Source organism: Chlorocebus sabaeus, chromosome 22 (genome assembly GCF_047675955.1).
Source record: "Chlorocebus sabaeus isolate Y175 chromosome 22, mChlSab1.0.hap1, whole genome shotgun sequence".
NCBI lineage: Eukaryota > Metazoa > Chordata > Mammalia > Primates > Cercopithecidae > Chlorocebus > Chlorocebus sabaeus.
Genome location: NC_132925.1, coordinates 54,249,869 through 54,266,284, shown reverse-complemented (window position 1 = coordinate 54,266,284; position 16,416 = coordinate 54,249,869). Strand labels below are relative to the sequence as shown.

The 16,416-nt window shown below is 42.4% G+C and overlaps 1 protein-coding gene across 3 annotated transcripts in view; it reads left to right on the top strand.

The window, feature by feature from the left end:
* Window positions 1–16,416, top strand: part of TATDN2 (TatD DNase domain containing 2) — a 40,705-nt gene that overhangs the window by 18,878 nt on the left and 5,411 nt on the right. For all 3 annotated transcript variants that reach the window (XR_012090582.1, XM_007985212.3, XM_038003570.2), the window contains exon 4: window positions 10,383–11,267. Coding sequence is in view for 2 of the 3 variants with exons in the window: in XM_007985212.3 (XP_007983403.2) it covers window positions 10,383–11,267 (885 nt within the window). In the remaining variant the exon portion in view is untranslated. The remainder of the gene's footprint in view (window positions 1–10,382; window positions 11,268–16,416) is intronic.

Sequence of the window (16,416 nt, the reverse complement as noted above, 5' to 3'; positions counted from 1 at the left end):
ACAGGAGAATCGCTTGAACCCAGGAGGAGGAGGTGGCAGTGAGCTAAGATCACACCACTGCATTCCAGCCTGGGCCACAGAGTGAGACTCTGTCTCAAAAAGACAAAAAAGAAAAAAAGAATTAGCAGCAATGAAAAAACAAACAAACAGAAAAAAAAACACAAAACAAAACCACACACGGGAAAAAAAAGAAAAAGAGCAAAAAAAAAAAAATCAACATAAACGTTAGAAGATATGTTAGTTAGAAGAAACGTTAGTTTCATCTGCAACTTCACCCTCACTTTGAGAGATATGGTACCTCCAATTCCTGAGTCTTTCTGGGGTCCTGTAATCTGGTTCTGGGTTTTTTCTCACTGAAGGCTTAGGTTTTGGCCATCTGATCTCCTTGGCTGATAATCATGAGACAGGCGGATCATGAAGTCAGGAGATCGAGACTATTCTGGCTAACACGGTGAAACACCATCTCTACTAAAAATACAACAAAATTAGCCGGGCATGGTAGCGGGTGCCTGTAGTCCCAGCTACTCTGGAGGCTGAGGAAGGAGAATGACGTGAACCAGAGAGGCGGAGCTTGCGGTGAGCCGCCATCACGCCACTGCACTCCAGCCTGGGCGACAGAGCAAGACTCTGTCTCAAAAAAAAAAAAAAGAAAAAAGTTTTTGTCACCCAGGTTGGAGTGCAGTGGCATGATCGTAGCTCATTGCACCTTTATTTTTCTGTGGTCCCCTTGGTTTAACTTTTCCAAGTATCAACTTTTGTCTTTTGCTGGGTGGGGAAAGGGCAGGCCATCTGCACAGGGTGGAAGCAGGGGTCTGGAGAACTTGACAGACTTCAACTAATCTCCTATTTTCATCTGCAACTTCACCCTCACTTTGAGAGACATGGTACCTCCAATTCCTGAGTCTTTCTGGGGTCTTGTAGTCTGATTCTGGGTTTTTTCTCACTGAAGGCTTAGGTTTTGGCCATCTGATCGCCTTGGCTGATAATCATTAACCCATCTGTTTTCTATGCTCTGTTTTCTGTGAATAACATCCAATTCTCATTTAATTTGCTTTGCTGTTCATTTTGTGTGCTTTCTCCTTGTAGGTTTATATCTTTTCAAATATATTTCGTGTAACTTTAGAAGGGTTTTTGGGTGGGTAGGACAAAAACTATATGTGCTATTATATATAATTGGAAATTCCCACATAAAGTCGGTTTGTAAGGTATTTTCCTCCCAAATATGTAATGGATGTGTTTTCTGTCTAATGTAGATTATCTTACTTGGTTGCCTCGAATTCCATTGTGTGGATGAATTTTCTAAAGTTATACCCAAACTTCTATTTATGAGACTGGACGACATTTAGGTTTTCTCTTATGTATCTATTTGGAGATAGCACAGTGTGGTAGGTGAGCATGTGAGTGTTGGGATCAGACCATTTGGGTTTAAATCTCAGCCCTGCCACTCAAATTAGGATCTTGAGAAAGTCTGCCTCTTGGAGCCCTGGTTTCTTCCTGTGTGTAAAATGGGCTAGCTTTTCAAATGTTACCACTTGTAAAAAGCTAATACAGGGTCAGATGCATTTTGGGTTTACAGCCTCTGTTGCAGCTATTCAACTATGCGTGAAAATGGCCATAGAGAACATACAAGTGAATGGGCCGGACCGTATTCCAATAAAACTTTATTTACACAAGCAGGCAGTGTATTGATTGGGTACCTGTGGGCTACAGCATGCGGAACCCTGAATTAATACATGATTCCTCTTTGCTTAGTGCCCAGTAGTAGGTGCTCAATAAATGTAACTTTAAATTTTACCATACAGGCTTAAACCTAAGGCAGTCTTTTTTTTTTTTTTGAGACAGAGTCTTGCTCTATCACCCAGGTTGGAGTATAGTGGCTCACTGCAACTTCTGCCTCCCAGGTTCAAGTGATTCTCACGTCTCAGCCTCCTGAACAGCTGGGGTTACAGACGTGTACAACCACATTTGGCTAGTTTTTTGTATTTTTAGTAGAGCTGGGGTTTTGCCATGTTGCCCAGGCTGGTCTAGAACTCCTCAGCTCAAGTGATCTGCCTGCTTTGGCCTCCCAAAGTGCTGGGATTACAGGTGTGAGCCACCGTGCCCAGTCAAGGCAGTCTTGAATGTAGACAGTCTCCTATTTACCCCTGACAAAAGAAAATCTGAAAACATTTTCTTGACCAACTTGACTCTAGAAACCTTTCAAGGATTTAGATGACATAATAATTATGTCTGTTTATGGTATATGTTTCTAGTTACATGTGCATTTTTGAAACTGCTTTTTTCCTTACTTTGCCATTTTCCTATCCACTCAGTGATTGTTTTCCTGTTTGTTTCATGATTGTTTTGGTTCTTTTGAAGAGGATCCAAATGAGAACTGTATGTGGCAATTTTTAAATGTGTCAAGTCTCTTTGTCTCTATAGATTCTTCTTTCTCCACCTCCAAGATGTTGTAATTTGTTTGTTGTAAAAAATGGGGTCATGTGTCTCGTTTTTGCTGATGAGAATATAGCACTTTTTGAATCTGTGTATTGTTCTTGGAAATTTTGTTCCAAGTTGCAGATAGTCATCATACCGCATTGAGGCAGTCTGTTTCCATTTTTCCTCGAGGTGTGTTTTTGGGATTGCCATAATGTGACCACCTCCAGTTATTTTGCAGAGATGTTAATGATGCGTTACTGTATATGATAAACACTTTGACTTTCAGGCGCACGTATACAAAAGTAGACTTGTAATTCCAGTATGTCTCACTACAAAATTCAGCAGGAGGAGTGAGGTTCCAAGATGGCTGAATAGGAACAGTAGGGGCCGACTGACACCTCACGCGGCCGGGTGCCCCTCTCAGATGAAGCTTCCAGAGGAACGATCAGGCAGCACCATTTGCTGTTCTGCAATATTTGCTGTTCTGCAGCCTCTGCTGGTGATACCCAGGCAAACAGGGTCTGGAGTGGACCTCCAGCAAACTCCAACAGACCTGCAGCTGAGGGTCCTGACTGTTAGAAGGAAAACTAACAGAAAGGACGTCCACACCAAAACCCTATCTGTATGTCAACATCATCAAAGACCAAAGGTAGACAAAACCTCAAAGATGGGGAGAATCCAGAGCAGAAAAGCTGAAAATTCTAAAAATCAGAGTGCCTTTTCTCCTCCAAAGGAACGCAGCTCCTCGCCAGCAACAGAACAAAGCTGGACAGTGAATGACTTTGACGAGTTGAGAGAAGGCGGCTTCGGACGATCAAACTTCTCCAAGCTAATGGAGGATGTTCGAACCCATCACAAAGAAGCTAAAAACCTTGAAAAAAGATTAGACGAATGACTAACTAGAATAACCAGTGTAGAGAAGTCCTTAAATGACTTGATAGAGCTGAAAACCATAACACAAGAACTACGTGATGCATGCACAACCTTCAGTAGCCGATTCGAGCAACTGGAAGAAAGGGTATCAGTGATTGAAGATCAAATGAATGAAATGAAGTGAGAAGAGAAGTTTAGAGAAAAAAGAGTAAAAAGAAATGAACAGAGCCTCCAAGAAATATGGGACTATGTGAAAATACCAAATCTACGTCTGATTGGTGTACCTGAAAGTGATGGGGAGAATGGAACCAAGTTAGAAAACACCGTTCAGGATATTATCCAGGAAAACTTCCCCAACCTAGCAAGGCAGGCCAACATTCAAATTCAGGAAATACAGAGAACACCACAAAGATGCTCCTTGAGAAGAGCAACTCCAAGACACGTAATTGTCAGATTCACCAAAGTTGAAATGAAAGAAAAAATGTTAAGGGCAGCCAGAGAGAAAGGTCAGATTATCCACAAAGGGAAGCCCATCAGACTAACAGCAGATCTCTCGGCAGAAACTCTACAAGCCAGAAGAGAGTGGGGGCCAATATTCAACATTCTTAAAGAAAAGAATTTTCAACCCAGAATATGATATCCAGCCAAACTAAGCTTCATAAGTGAAGGAGAAATAAAATCCTTTACAGACAAGCAAATGCTGAGAGATTTTGTCACCACCAGGCCTGCCTTACGAGAGCTCCTGAAGGAAGCACTAAACACGGAAAGGAACAACCAGTACCAGCCACTGCAAAAACATGCCAAATTGTAAAGACCATCCATACTAGGAAGAAACTGCATCAATTAACGAGCAAAATAACCAGCTAACATCATAATGACAGGATCACATTCACATATAACAATATCAACCTTAAATGTAAATGGGCTAAATGCTCCAATTAAAAGACACAGACTGGCAAATTGGATAAAGAGTCAAGACCCATCAGTGTGCTGTATTCAGGAGACCTATCTCACGTGCAGAGACACACATAGGCTGAAAATAAAGGGATGGAGGAAGATCTTTCAAGCAAATGGAAAACAAACAAAAAAAGCAGGGGTTGCAATTCTAGTCTCTGATAAAACAGACTTTAAACCAACAAAGATCAAAAGAGACAGGGCCATTACATAATGGTAAAGGGATCAATTCAACAAGTACAGCTAACTATTCTAAATATATATACACCCAATACAGGAACACCCAGATTCATAAAGCAAGTCCTTAGAGACCTACAAAGAGACTTAGACTCCCACACGACAATAATGGGAGACTTTAACACCCCACTGTCAACATTAGACAGATCAATGAGATAGAAAGCTAACAAGGATATCCAGGAATTGAACACAGCTCTGCACTAAGCAGACCTAATAGACATCTGCGGAACTCTGCACCCCAAATCAACAGAATATACATTCTTTTCAGTACCACATCACACTTACTCCAAAATTGACCACATAGTTGGAAGTAAAACACTCTTCAGCAAATGTAAAAGAACAGAAATTATAACAAACTGTCTCTCAGACCACAGTTCAATCAAACTAGAACTCAGGATTAAGAAACTCACTCAAAGCTGCTCAACTACATGGAAACTGAACAAACCTGCTCGTGAATGACTATTGGGTGCATAACGAAATGAAGGCAGAAATAAAGATGTTCTTTGAAACCAATGAGAACAAAGACACAACAAACCAGAATCTCTGGGACACATTTAAAGCAGTGTGTAGAGGGAAATTTATAGCACTAAATGCCCACAAGAGAAAGCAGGAAAGATCTAAAATTGACACCCTAACATCACAATTAAAAGAACTAGAGAAGCAAGAGCAAACACATTCAAAAACTAGCAGAAGGCAAGAAATAACTAAGATCAGAGCAGAACTGAAGGAGTTGGAGACACAAAAAACCCTTCAAAAAATCAACGAATCCAGGAGCTGGTTTTTTGAAATGATCAACAAAATTGATAGACCGCTGGCAAGACTAATAAAAAATAAAAGAGAAAAGAATTAGATAGATACAATAAAAAATGATAAAGGGTTTATCACCACTGTTCCCACAGAAATACTGACTACCATCAGAGAATACTATCAACACCTCTACGCAAATAAACTAGAAAATCTAGAAGAAATGGATAAATTCCTGGACACATACACCCTCCCAAGACTAAACCAGGAAGAAGTTGAATCCCTGAATAGATCAATAACAGGCTCTGAAATTGAGGCAATAATTAATAGCCTACCAACCAAAAAAAGTCCAGGACCAGATGGATTCACAACCGAATTCTACTGTAGGTACAAGGAGGAGCTGGTACCATTCCTTCTGAAACTATTCTAATCGATAGAAAAAGAGGCAATCCTCCCTAACTCATTTTATGAGGCCAGCATCATCCTGATACCAAAACCTGGCAGAGACACAACAAAAAAAGAGAATTTTAGACCCATATCCCTGATGAACAGCGATGCAAAAATCCTCAATAAAATACTGGCAAACCAAATCCAGCAGCACATCAAAAAGCTTATCCACCATGATCAAGTGGGCTTCATCCCTGGGATGCAAGGCTGGTTCAACATGTGCAAATCAATAAATGTAATCCATCATAAAAACAGAACCAAAGACAAAAACTACGTGATTATCTCAATAGATACAGAAAAGGCCTTTGACAAAATTCAGCAGCCCTTCATGCTAAAAACTCTCAATGAATTAGGTACTGATGGGACGTATCTCAAAATAATAAGAGCTATTTATGACAAACCCACAGCCAATATCATACTGAATGGGCAAAAACTGGAAGCATTCCCTTTGAAAACTGGCAAAAGACAGGGATGCCCTCTCTCACCACTCCTATTCAACAGAGTGTTGGAAGTTCTGGTCAAGGCAATCAGGCAGGAGAAAGAAACAAAGGGTATTCAATTAGGAAAAGAGGAAGTCAAGTTGTCCCTGTTTGCAGATGACATGATTGTATACTTAGAAAACCCCATGGTCTCAGCCCAAAATCTCCTTAAGCTGATAAGCAACTTCAGCAAAGTCTTAGGATACAAAATCAATGTACAAAAATCACAAGCATTCCTATACATCAATAACAGAAAAACAGAGAGCCATATCATGAGTGAACTCCCATTCACAATTGCTTCAAGGAGAATAAAATATCTAGGAATCCAACTTACAAGGGATGTGAAGGAACTCTTCAAGGAGAACTACAAACCACTGCTCAACGAAATAAAATAGAACACAAACAGATGGAAGAATATTCTATGCCCATGGATAGGAAGAATCAGTATCATGAAAATGGCCATACTGCCCAAGGTAACTTATAGATTCAGTGCCATCCCCATCAAGCTACCAATGACTTTCTTCACAGAATTGGAAATAACTACTTTAAAGTTCATATGGAGCCAAAAAAGAGCCCCCATTGCCAAGACAATCCTAAGCCAAAAGAACAAAGCTGGAGGCATCACGTTACCTGACTTCAAACTATACTACAAGGCTACAGTAACCAAAACAGCATGGTACGGGTAACAAAACAGAGATGTAGACCAATGGAACAGAACAGAGCCCTCAGAAATAATACCACATATCTATAACCATCTGATCTTTGACAAACCTGACAACAATCAGAAATGGGGAAAGGATCCCCTATTTAATAAATGGTGCTGGGAAAACTGGCTAGCCTATGTAGAAAGCTGAAACTGGATCCCTTCCTTATACCTTATACAAAAATTAATTCAAGTTCGATTAAAGACTTAAATGTTAGACCTAAAACCATAAAAACCCTAGAAGAAAACCTAGGCAATACCATTCAGGACATAGGCATGGGCAAGTACTTCATGTCTAAAACACCAAAAGCAATGGCAGCAAAAGCCAAAACTGACAAATGGGATCTAATTAAACTAATGAGGTTCTGCACATCAAAGGAAACTACCATCAGAGTGAACAGGCAGCCTACAGAATGGGAGAAAATTTTTGCAATCTACCCATCTGACAAAGGGCTAATATCCGGAATCTACAAAGAACTTAAATTACAAGAAAAAACCCCATCAAAAAGTGGGTGAAGGATATGAACAGACACTTCTCAAAAGAAGATATTTATGCAGCCAACAGACACGAAAAATGCTCATCATCACTGGCCATCGGAGAATTGCAAATCAAAACCACAATAAGATACCATCTCATACCAGTTAGAATGGCGATCATTAAAAAGTCAGGAACCAACAGGTTTTGGAGAGGATGTGGAGAAATAGGAACACTTTTACACTGTTGGTGGGACTGTAAACTAGTTCAACCATTGTAGAAGATAGTGTGGCGATTCCTTAAGGATCTAGAACTAGAAATACCATTTGACCCAGCCATCCCATTACTGGTATATACCCAAAGGATTATAAATCTTGCTGCTATAAAGACACGTACACACGTATGTTTATTGCGGCACTATTCACAATAGCAAAGACTTGGAACCAACCCAGATGTCCATCTGTGATAGACTGGATTAAGAAAACGTGGCATATATACACCATGGAATACGGTGCAGCCATGAAAAAGAATGAGTTCATGTCCTTTGTAGGGACATGGATGAAGCTGGAAACCATCATTCTGAGCAAACTATCGCAAGGACAGAAAACCAAACATCGCATGTTCTTACTCATAGGTGAGAATTGAACAATGAGAACACTTGGACACAGGAAGGGGAACATCACACAATGAAGCCTGTCATGGGGTGGGGGGAGGGAGGGAGGGATAGCATTAGGAGATATACCTAATGTAAATGATGAGTTAATGGGTGCTGCACAGCAACATGGCACATGTATACATATGTAACAAACCTGCACGTTGTGCACATGTACCCTAGAACTTAAGGTATAATAATAAATTAAAAAAAAAAAATTCAGCAGGAAAAAAAATCACAAAAACCTTGTCAAGCTTAGGCAAGACTGCAATTTTTTATTGTCTGGGTTGACAGAAATTTTCTGTTATAAGCAAGATAGTTTTCAAAGGGTTGTTCTCCCTTATAGATAAGTTTTTAAAGATTTTAGGAGAAATTGCAAACATTCAAAGTAAACAGAATAGTGTATTGAATCACCAGGTACCTATCACCCAGGTTCAAGAGTTCAGATTAAATTTAAAATGTGCTACATTTAAGTTAGCTTACATTTTAGAAAAAATTCGTGTTTGGATGTTTCTGCTATTCAAGCAGTAGCTGCAAGAAGTCTAAGGCAGGAAAGTGTAAAATGGGAAATGGGTAATTCATTTAAGTGTTGGTTACTAATACTTGTTTCCTGTTAGAGTGTAGATAGGGGTATGAAATATTAGTACAGGTAACATAAACAGTTTTTTCCATTTTAATCAGGTAATTAGCTAGAATGCTCTTTTGCCGTGAATGTTTATTATGTGAATTACATATACTCATAAAAATATTAAGAGAACTTTGTAAGGCCTCTTGCTCAAGCCTTCTGGCATTGGCAGGTGTAGATGGCTGCTTTAAGAAATGATGGCACTTAAGTTTTGTTTCCAGTGTGAATTGATATTGATGTGCATACTGTATTTCTGGAACCTGGTCTGCATCACAATTCCAGGGAGAATTAAATGCAGATTCCTTGGCCCCACCCTGGACCTATTGAATCACAATATCTCAGGGTGGAATGGGCTTTAAAAATCTGTTTTTAAAATGCTTCCCAGGTGATGGAGATGTGAAGCTAAGTTCAGGTACCATTTTTTCTACACATTAATTCAGCAAATATTCATGAGCACTTATTTTCTGCCAGGCACTGTTCTAGGTGTTTGGGAGATATCAGTGAAAAAAAAAAAAAAAAATTCCTGACCTCGTGGAGCTTACCTTCTCTGGTTATTTCAGTTACGATTACTAGCTAGTAGCTTAAAATAGCTTTTCTTTTGCTCTCAGTACTGGGTCAGGAATTTGGAAAGGCCTAGACTGGGCAAGTCTTTCTTGGGGAGTCCCATGTAGTTTCTTTCAGATACTGGCCAGGGCTGTCGTCATCTGAGAGTGTGACTGGGCTGGACATCCGAGATGCTCACTTACATGGTGCACAGATGCTGGCTGTCAGCCAGGAAGTCAGCCAGGCTGTAAACTGGCACACCTACATGTGGCCTCTCTAGCAGGATGCCATTTGGGTGGCCGGACTTCTTACATGGTGCTTGGTTTGCTCCAGAGTGAGCAAGTGGAGTGAACCAGATGGAAGCTACAAGGCCCTTCTGACCTGGCCTAGGAAGTTACACAGCTTCACTTCTGTTGCATTCTGTTGGCTATAAGTAAGTCTCTAGGTAGGTCCACATTAAGGAGAGGGGTCATAGACCCCACTCTCAATGGGGAGAAGGGTTAAATAATTTGGGGACACATTTAAAAACTGTCAGAATGGCCAGGTGTGGTGGCTTATGCCTGTAATTTCAGCACTTTGGGAGGCCAAGGCAGGAGGATTGCTTGAGTGCAGGAGTTTGAGACTAGCCTGGGCAATATAGGGAGACCCTCTACCTACAAGAAATTAGCCAGGTGTGGTGGTACGCGCCTGTAGTTCCAGCTACTTGGGTGGCTGAGGCGAGAGGATTACTTGAGCCCAGTAATTCAAGGCTTCAGTGAGTCGAGATCTCACCACCGCATTCCAGCCCGGGCAACAGAGCAAGACCCTGCCTGAAAAAAAATACAACTGCCACAGCTGTTGTAGTTTTACATTTTGAATATATTGAGGACAGTGTTAGAGAGGAAAAGCTGGGTACTGCTTTTCTCTAAAATCTCCAATCCAGAGTGTGTTCTAGAGAGCAGTTTTTCTCAAGAGAAAGGGATGCAGGTAGAGCACTGCCTTTAGGAGTGGCATGGTCACAGGCCTATTCCCTGAACCCAATACAGCTATTCACAGCAGTAACCGGGCTCAGTTCTGGACATTTCTGGAAATTATAAGGAAATCAGGTGACAGGGTGAGCTAATGAGCCAATGCAAAGCCATCACCATGGCCAGAAGAATAAGCCAGGGTTTATGTTCAGCTGGAATGACAGCCTGGGAGGCCATCTTCACATTGGAAAGCTAACCCACTGTTGTGTGCCTTCTTTTCTGCAGCATAAAGATAGGGAGGTGGTGATGGAGCACCCCTCTTCTGGAAGTGACTGGTCTGATGTTGAGGAGGTCTCCACGGTCAGATTCTCTCAGGAGGAACCTGTCTCACTGAAACCTTCAGCCGTTCCAGAGCCTTCTTCCTTCACCACTGACTATGTCATGTACCCACCTCATTTGTACAGTAGTCCTTGGTGTGACTATGCCAGCTATTGGACCAGCAGCCCCAAGCCTTCTAGCTACCCCTCCACAGGCAGCAACAGCAACAATGCAGCCCAGGTTGGGAGGAGCAGCCGGAGCTGCCTGAGTGATTATTCCCCCAACTCTGCGGGGAGCATCCAAAACACCTCCAGAGACATGGAGGCCTCAGAGGAAGGCTGGTCCCAGAATTCTCGTTCATTTCGCTTCTCCAGAAGCTCAGAAGAAAGAGAGGTGAAGGAGAAAAGAACTTTCCAAGAGGAGATGCCTCCACGTCCTTGTGGAGGGCACACATCCAGCTCCCTGCCAAAGAGCCACCTGGAGCCAAGCCTAGAGGAGGGCTTCATTGACACCCATTGTCACCTGGACATGCTCTATTCCAAGCTGTCTTTCCAAGGGACTTTTACAAAGTTCAGAAAAATTTACAGCAGCTCCTTCCCTAAGGAATTTCAGGGCTGCATCTCTGACTTCTGTGATCCTCGCACTCTTACAGATTGCCTATGGGAGGAGCTGTTGAAAGAGGATCTGGTATGGGGGGCCTTTGGCTGTCACCCTCATTTTGCACGTTACTACAGTGAGAGTCAAGAAAGAAATCTTTTGCAAGCCTTAAGGCACCCCAAGGCTGTGGCATTTGGGGAAATGGGCTTGGATTACTCTTACAAGTGCACCACGCCTGTCCCAGAACAGCACAAGGTAACAAGGCTCTCTTTTGTCTGCTTATAGTTTTAATTTTCCTTTAGTTGTTGAAGCCTGACAATAAGGGTTTATCTAATATTAGAACTAAATAATTTAGAATTCCTGAAAATGCAGTGTGCTTGCTGTCATCCAGACCATCTAGATGCCAATTTGTCAAATGCTTTACAAGCTATTTCTTACTGTTCAGCTTTATTTCTTACCATTCAGCTTTGTGACTTCCTTTTTTTTTTCTTTTTTTTTTGAGATGGAGTCTGGCTCTGTCGCCCAGGCTGGAGTGCAGTGGCCGGATCTCAGCTCACTGCAAGCTCTGCCTCCCGGGTTTATGCCATTCTCCTGCCTCAGGCTCCCGAGTAGCTGGGACTACAGGCGCCCGCCACCTCGCCCGGCTAGTTTTTTTGTCTTTTTTAGTAGAGACAGGGTTTCACCGTGTTCGCCAGGATGGTCTCGATCTCCTGACCTTGTGATCCGCCCGTCTCGGCCTCCCAAAGTGCTGGGATTACAGGCTTGAGCCACCGCGCCCGGCCGTGACTTCTTATAGATAATATCAATGTCAAACATTTGTTTTCTTTCTTTTTTGGGAAGCAGTAAACTTTAGGTTTTCTTAATTTAGTTTTTGAGAGGGAGTCTTACTCTTTTGCCTGGGCTGTGGAGTGCAGTGGTGCAATCTCAGCTCACTGCAACCTCTGCCTCCTGGGTTCAAGCTATTTTCCCGATGAGCCTCCCGAGTAGCTGGGATTACAGGTGTGAATCACCACACCCGGCTAATTTTTGTATTTTTAGTAGAGCCCACATTGGCCAGGCTAGTATCAAACTCCTGACCTCAGGTGATCCACCCACCTCGGCCTCCCAAAGTGCTGGGATTACAGGCGTGAGCCACTTGCGCCTGGCCAGCTTTTTTTTTTTTTTTTTTTAATGTACCCATTGTAGAATATTTGAAAAATAATAAAAAATGTATAATTTCCCATTCAACCAGGGATCATGGCTAATACTCTGTTAATATTATTTTCTTTTTTTTTTTTTTTTTTGGAGATAGAATTTCACTCTGTCACCCAGGCTGGAGTGCAGTGGCATGATCTCGGCTCACTGCAGCCTCTGCCTCTGCCTCCTGGGTTTAAGCGATTCTCCTGCCTCAGCCTCCTGAGTAGCTGGGACTGTAGGCGTGTGCCACCTCACCTGGCTAATTTTTGTATTTTTAGTAGAGGTGGGGTTTCATCACGTTTTTTAGACTAGTGTTGAGCTCCTGACCTTGCGTAATCCACTTGCATTGGCCTCCAAAAAGTGCCGGAATTACAGGCCTGATCTGATGCGTGCAGCCCCTGTTAATATTTTTTTTCCTCCCAATACTTTTTGAGCATGGTGCATTGGCAGGGTAAGAGTTGTAGTATTTTAGAATTTTTCTTTTTTTTTTTTTTTCTTTCAGAGATAAGGTCTTTGTTGCCCACACTGGAGTTCCGTGGTGCAGTCATAGCTCACTGCAGCCTCAACCTCCTGGGCTCAAGTGATCCTCCCACCTTAGCCTCCCAAGTAGCTGGGACTGCAGGTGCACACCACCACGCCTGACTAATTAAAAAAAATTTTTTTTGAGATGGAGTCTTGCTGTGTCACCCAGGCTGGAGGGCAGTGGTATGATCTCATCTCACTGCAACCTCCACCTCTTGGGTTCAAGTGATGCTCCTGCCTCAGCCTCCTGAGTAACTGGAATTATAGGCGCCTGCTACCACACCCGGCTAATTTTTTGTTTTTGAGACAGCGTTTTGCTCTCGTTGGCCAGACTGGAGTGTAATCGCATGATATCGGCTCATTGCAGCCTCCGGTTCCTGGGTTCAGGCAATTCTCCTGCCTTAACCTCCTGAGTAGCTGGGATTACAGACTCCCGCCACCACACCCAGCTAATTTTTTGTATTTACAGGATCACACCTGTAATCCCAGCACTTTGGGAGGCCAAGATGGGTGGATCACTTGAGGGCAGGAGTTTGAGACCACCTGGCCAACATGGTGAAACCCCATCTCTACTAAAAATACAAAAATTAGCTGGGTATGGCTGGGTGTGGTGGCTCATTCCTGTAATTCCAGCACTTTGGGAGGCCGAGGCAGGCGGATCACCTGAGGCCAGGAGTTGGAGACCAGCCTGGGCCAACATAGCAAAACCCCATCTCTACAAAAAAAAAAAAAAAGAAAAAGAAAAAAAATTAGCCGAGTGTGATGGCACATGCCTGGGGTCCCAGCTACTCAGGAGGCTGAGACAGGAGGATTGCTTCAGCCTGGGAGGTTGAGGCTGCGGTGACCCATGATTATGCTCCAGCCAGGGCGACAGAGTGAGACCCTGTCTCAAAACAAAACAGAATTATCAGGGTCTCAGGTCTGCACTTTAAAGGTCCATGGGGCAACCTGCACAACAAACTGAACTAGAAGTGATAGGCACAGGGTGATAAACACAGTCTTGAAGATGTCATTTGGCTTGGTGAGATTCGACTCAAGACTGGAAGATAATGAGTCTGAGGAATTGCTGCTGGCTGGGGGAGGGCTAAGCTGCCTGTAAAAGGGAGGAAGACTAGAAAATATTTGTCAACACCAGAGACTCGTAGGCTGGGTGGGGGATATGGACACTGTTTTGATGTAAATAAAAACTTTGGTACCTAAATGAGGTGAATGGTGGTGACTGGGAACTGCACCTGGTTGGATGTCAGTGCAGAGTTGCATTTACCTAAAAGAGCAGTTAGCAAGTTCTTGATGTGTCCTGCTGAATGTTTTATCTTGTGAAGGGAAGAAGAAGAACCTATAGAGGGCTGGGCGAGGTGGCTCACGCCTGTAATCCCAACACTTTGGGAGCCTGAGGCGGGAAATTGCTTGAACCTAGGAGTTCAAGATGAGCCTAGGCAACATAGTGAGACCGCATCTTTATTACATTTAAAAAAATAAAGAAAAAAGCTTGTGGAAGGAATGTATCTGGCCAAGATGATAGGGTGCTAGACCCAGTTCATTATAAGAGAGTTTGGTTGTTGTACCCAAAATTTTCTGGAAGGATTGGAAAATAGAGAAGCAAAACAACTGGGGAAAGAATGGGTAGTTATAGTTATTCTGCTGGTTAGAGCAAATTACTGTTAACGTTTTCTTTGTTGATCTGTGGTGTTTACAGATTTAACTATGTAACTCATAAGAGTTAGATCCTGAAGACTTTGTGTGTAAATTGCACATGTCAGCATCTGGGAGGGATGCCAGGGAAAGTATACTGTCCTTCCCTACCCAGGCTGTATCTCTTTACGTGTGTTAAAGAGGAATTAATTAATTATTAAGGTAATAAATATGCAAGAGATGCCTGGGGCAACCCCCAGGAGAGACTAACTGTGGAATCCCTGGAAATAATGGATCAGTTAGGAGCCCAGCCTTATGCAGGTAGAAGTGAATAATTATGCTGGGTAATAACTCATCTGTACCTCCTTCACTCCTGTTCTTTTTCAGCTGGGTTCCTGGTGAGGACAAATGCTGCAGATAGCTCCTGTCCAACCACAAGTTCCTGCATTCTAATGAGTTCTTCTTCCTTCTTAACATTTTTGAAATCTGGATGTGTTTTACGAAACATTATAAATGTAATGTTATTGTCCCTTGGAAAATTGCAAGGGACAATAAAATTGCAAGAAACAATTGCAGAGTGGCTTGTCTTCCAAGCACCTGTCATAGGATCAAAGAAACGTAGGTTGGATGTGCGTGCTTGTGTTAAAAAAAGAAATTAGGAAATTAAATAGTTTTAAGTGTCTTTTCCACTTGTGAAATTTTCCCATTCATCAACTATACTTTGAAAAATGTTTAACAGCTGTGTAATACTCTATCCTAAAGCTCTAATAGTTTATTTCACTACTCTGAGGGATAATTTTTTAGAGGCAGGAATGAAATGTTGGAATTGGAATCTCTTGAAACCTCTCCTGCCTGTGTGTAGGGGTCAGGGGAGGACAGGTGAACAGCTTAGCAGATGCAAATAGGAGGAGCTCCAGCCACCTATTGATACTGTAACTGGCCAGCCTTTAAATAAAGCCTCTTCCAAGCAGTCTATAATTTTGATGTCTATGGTCATTTTCCTTTCGTTGAAAACACAGATTAAACAAAAGTTACATCAGAATTAGTATTGGCTTAGTGTTGCTATTTTGAGAAGAGGCAGTACAGGTGTTAGACTTGTAAATATCATTCTCAAGTGACTATCACCTGACTCAAATTACCGAAAGTATCTCATTGTTTGATGCTAAAAACATAAACACAAATTATGTTCCACAATTGTAGAAACTACTCATGGAAACAATATGAGGTGATTTACTTATAATGAATTAATCTTTTTTTTTTTTTTTTTTTTTGAGACAGTCTTGCTCTGTCCAGGCTGGAGTGCAGTGGCACGATCTCAGCTCACTGCAACATCTGCCTCCCAGGTTCAGGGGATTCTTGTGCCTCAGCCACCCAAGTAGCTGGGATTATAGGCACCTGCCACCACGCGCAGCTAATTTTTGTATTTTTAGTAGAGACAGGGTTTCACCATGTTGGCCAGGCTTGTCTTGAACGCCTGACCTCAAACACTACTCGGCCTCCCAAAGTGCTGGGGTTACAGGCGTGAGCCACCACACCTGGTGAATTAATAATTTTCTTTGTTCTAAACCCGGGCTCGTTAGAGGAAAGAACAGGTCCTAACCCTACTTTTTTCATTTAAATTAACAATAGTGAAGATTTAAAAGTGGCTAGTGTTATAAAGAGTAAAGTATATCTGTAGTTATTGACCTGCGAGGATATCCGATTTTGACTGAGTAAAGGAAGCAAATTGGCCAGGCACGGTGGCGCATGCCTGTAATCCCAGCACTTTGGGAGGCTGAAGTGGGCAGATCAGTTGAGGTTAGGAGTTTGAGACCAGCCTGACCAACATGGCGAAACCCCATCTCTACAAAAAAATACAAAAATTAGCCAGGCAAGGTGGTGCCTGCCTGTCGTACCAGCTACTCGGGAGGCTGAGGCAGGAGAATCGCTTGAACCCAGGAGGTACAGGCTACAGTGAGCTGTGATCGCGCCACTACACTCCAGCCTGGGCGACAGAGCAGGACTCAGTCTCAAAAAAAAGAAAAAAAAAAAAAAAAAAAAACAAGTTATAGTATTTGTTTCTTTAGCAAGTATT